General features: G+C 33.6%; 1 protein-coding gene across 1 annotated transcript; it reads right to left on the bottom strand.

Annotated features, from left to right (window-relative positions):
- Positions 1–359: 359 nt before the first annotated feature.
- LOC107901335 (protein RADIALIS-like 3) lies at positions 360–2530 on the bottom strand. The gene is made up of 2 exons (XM_016827289.2): positions 1650–2530; positions 360–699 (listed from the first exon to the last, which is right to left on the bottom strand). Exon 1 carries the CDS (start codon positions 1932–1934, stop codon positions 1683–1685), a length of 252 nt encoding a protein of 83 aa, XP_016682778.2. The 5' UTR covers positions 1935–2530; the 3' UTR covers positions 360–699; positions 1650–1682.
- Positions 2531–3849: the final 1319 nt, after the last annotated feature.

Below are 3849 nucleotides of genomic sequence, written 5' to 3'. Positions count from 1 at the left end.
TTGGTTTTTTTTTTAAAGGTAACATTGGTGTTATTTTGATTATTAAATATACACATTATTAATTTATTGAAGTTTTGTTGATGTTAGATGATTTGCAAGATCAACGGGATTTTCAGTTGAATTGGTTTTTCACCGATTAACCAGGTCTGTTTCTCGATCGTGTAACAGCTTTGTTTGTAATTTTCATATATGCCGTTCGATTATATACTGCTTAATCTTTTAATTGTAATTTGCAATCCGTTTAAAATTAATAATATTTAGTAAACAAAATAAATTATATTAGGTTATTTTACAGCCACAATTTGAGAATAACAGTTTTATGTAATAAATATATTTATTAAAAGTATAGCCGAGGTTAAAGAATGATTTTACATAAAAATATATAAAAGATAAAATTACTATCATAGTAATATAATATAATTTATATATAATAGAGTATTTTAATATTTCTCAACTGAGATTGTGCCCGTATAACTCGTGACACAAACTTAATTAAAAGCTTAAATACAATATAAATATCAATAAAATATATTTAACATTTAATCTAACTAGACAAGGTCAAAGAAAAATACAAAAAGATAAATAAAGCAAATAATAATATTTTCCTGGGGAATATTCTATAATAGTCTTCCTGCAATTGAGGTCTCTGGTTGCATAATATAATGTTCTTTCACTATGATCTTTGACCCTTCAGAGAACCTGAAAGACAAGTAGAATAGGTTAGACATTATAAAAAGAAATCTATTTAATTTTTTATACAGTCTATACTCCATAGTAACCTTGAAAATAACTCTAAAAAGTTGGAGATAAAACACAAAAAAGGTTTAAGATTTAAAAGAAAATAAAGGTATTAAAAACATTATCAGTTCGAGTAGTAATGTAGTCATTTATTGCATATAGTTTTAAATCAATTTATTTGGTCTAGTATGAAGCCTGAATTATAGTAAAAGAATTTGTTGTAAGTGAAAATAAAAGAGGGTGATTTTTTTTTTTTAATATCTCACTTGTGAATTGTTTGAACTGGTAATGTTGAGGACCACTAACAAGGTATCCGAAAAGGGTAAGATTAAGCCTCATATGGGCTTCTTTTTGGCTTAGAAACAGGATAAGTACTTCCAATTAGGATTTTTGTTAGGTAATACATTGAATATAATTGATACTTTATAAGCAGCTAGGTGAATAGAATTGTTGCCTAATGTTCATTAAGAAATAATAAGGAAAATAAAACAAAATGAAGGACCACAGAAAAGATATTCTCCACTTTTTCTGGATTATGTTCTACGGACCCACAAGGTGACTTCAGCTATCAATGTTTAAGGACTTAGGGAATGACATTGTCTGATTTAAGAGTTCTTGTGGGGCTTTGGAGGAGCTAGAATATACTTCCTGGATAACTATTTCTTTAAACACAGAAGTATAAGCATTTTGTTATTTATCACAAAAACCACAGAAAGTTGCATTGTTAGGAATGCCAAATTCATGCTTATGAAATGATCTTCTGTTTCTTGGTTATCTGAAAGTGTTTATGGATAACTTGCAAATATTGACAAGTGAATAGAGCTGTGAATGATCATATAAAGTGGTTTTGGATATTAGCTGATTATTTATTAGGTTGGGTACTGAGTGGTACAAAGTCACTAGCACATTACCCTTTGGATACGGTAAGCTGATAACTCACTGCTTTAGTTGCTGCTCCCACTTGGATATGGATAAGGGTACCGTCCAGACTCGATCTCTTTGACATCCCTGACTAGGATCTCATAGTGCTGCTTGACTTCCTCAGCTGACTTTCCACCCACAGCTTTAGCAATATTAATCCAGCGCTCAGGAGTGTCCTGGTCAAATTCAGCCAGAGCCTTCTCGAACATTTTGTTTTGCTTAGGTGTCCAGGAGGAGTTAGAGCTACGTGAAGAACTGAGAGAATGGGATGCCATTTGATGAAAATCCAAATGCAACTATTGAAAACAGAGGATTTATCGACAAGCTCGGGTGAATGGCAGGCTAAAACTTAAAATAAATATGCCTGTGACTGAATTTGAGAGAAAGGTTGAATAAATTGAAACGATGATGGAAGGGAATAGATGGACTTTTTCTCTCAAAAGGTTACTTCAAGTCAAGGTGCGGTGTGTGAGAGATATCATGATAGAAGCTCCTTATAAGATGGAGGAAAAGTGTAGTGGGGTTGAGCAAGTTGGGTGAATATATCCTTCAAAAGGGTAGAGTATAATGTGACCCGTCCCCTTAGGAACCACAAGATGGAGCACCACAAAGAACAAGAAGAGAAGAATCAGAATCAAAGGACACTATTGTTTTTTAAACCAAACCGTATTCTTTGATTAGGTCAGTGGCAAGTGGGATTTGCCTTGTTAGTTACTAGTTAGTGAAAAAAAAATCGGATGTAGATGCAAGTAGCTGTACCAAACTCATCCTCTGTTGCGTTCTAATTATGCATCAATTAACAAACCAGTGGTTGCATTATTAGCTAAAGCTAATGTAATCCATTTCTTTTGGTACGGAAGGGGTTATTGATGATAATTAAAACGTGAGGTCAATAGGACTGAAGTACTAGCAGCTTAGAGTTTTCCTGGACAAGTGCAATAATTTACTTTGTTATGTATCTTTAAAGAAAATTATTGTGTCATAAGCACCTGAAGAATTTTCGTCATGTCTTAGTTGGCCTTTGGTAATGGTTCTAGCTGTTGTTCAGGAACAGACAACTTGTTGCCTTATTATTCAGTCAGAAATTAGCCAGCCAACTTGTATGGCTCCCTTAGCAGGACTTGGCATCGTTCCACGTGTGTGTCGACTAATCCGAGTAAGAATTCCTGCATCTGCAACCAATAAAGGCAAATGGTCTTTGTTTCTTGATGGTAATATAGCTGTGTAATTATTTGCAGAGCTAAATCTGTATATGGGTAGTTTCATAATGCAACCAGTTCCCAGAAAAAGATAGCAATAGGTAGTTGTCCTTTTGGATAAGGGGCAACCGGTCTCACTTTGTTATGAATAACCCCTTTCTCCTATTTTTTCCGTGCTGGCTTGGGTAGGGAGAAGCGTTAGCTAGGATGGGCAACTATCTTTAGCAATATCTTAATCTATTTCGACTCGGTTTTGTTTGGACTGAAGTTATAAAGAACAATATGCTTTTCACTTTGTTTCAAATGAAAATTGAAACCCATGAGCTATCTGTCAAAGTTGTTCTTAGTAAAACTTGTTTTAAATAAGAGTTGTTCAACACAGTAATTTTGAATTACAGTTGTTTTAAAGAGGAGTTATTCTTATGTAGCTATTTTTAAACAACAATTATTACAAGCGACAATATATTAAGTGAAGTAGTATTGATACTCATATTAGGTTAACTTTGTTACTTTATTCAGATGCTATAATTTTTTGTAATCTTATTAATTTTTGGAAAGAGATAAAATAGTAGTAACCAAAATTAAATATCTACAACATACAAAGTATTATTGTTTTTTGGGCCAATTTTGAGGAGCGGAAGAGGTTGTAGAGAATTGAAACCTTAAATCTGGTGCCAACTTTAAATCCAGTGGCCAAAGCATTATTGCTTAATGTGCTAATTAATGGCCTTTCTGCTCAGCTCTCAAATAAATGCAACTCTTAACTACTCATTCTGGTTGTGCACCATAAGCACAAGATGCGGAGTTATTCTCTCTTAAAGTTAGAGAAGAAATAGGGCCATAGGGCCATCACCTGCCAGCCGAATCGTCATGAACATGGAAGCAGCAGAAAAATAGGTTCGCAACACTAATTAATTGACTCATATACCTTGAGAAAGAGTTGCTTCCAATCTTTGGAAATACCATGGTTCTTCATATTGGTCAGCTGGGC

The sequence above is a fragment of the Gossypium hirsutum genome, chromosome A11 (genome assembly GCF_007990345.1).
Source record: "Gossypium hirsutum isolate 1008001.06 chromosome A11, Gossypium_hirsutum_v2.1, whole genome shotgun sequence".
Classification (NCBI taxonomy): Eukaryota; Viridiplantae; Streptophyta; class Magnoliopsida; order Malvales; family Malvaceae; genus Gossypium; species Gossypium hirsutum.
The sequence above is the reverse complement of the archived record's forward strand: the minus strand, read 5'-3'. Positions and strand labels throughout refer to the sequence as shown.

Bases quoted from the DNA above. Each gene is read 5' to 3' on its own strand.
- LOC107901335 (XM_016827289.2), bottom strand. From the start codon at position 1,934: ATGGCATCCCATTCTCTCAGTTCTTCACGTAGCTCTAACTCCTCCTGG.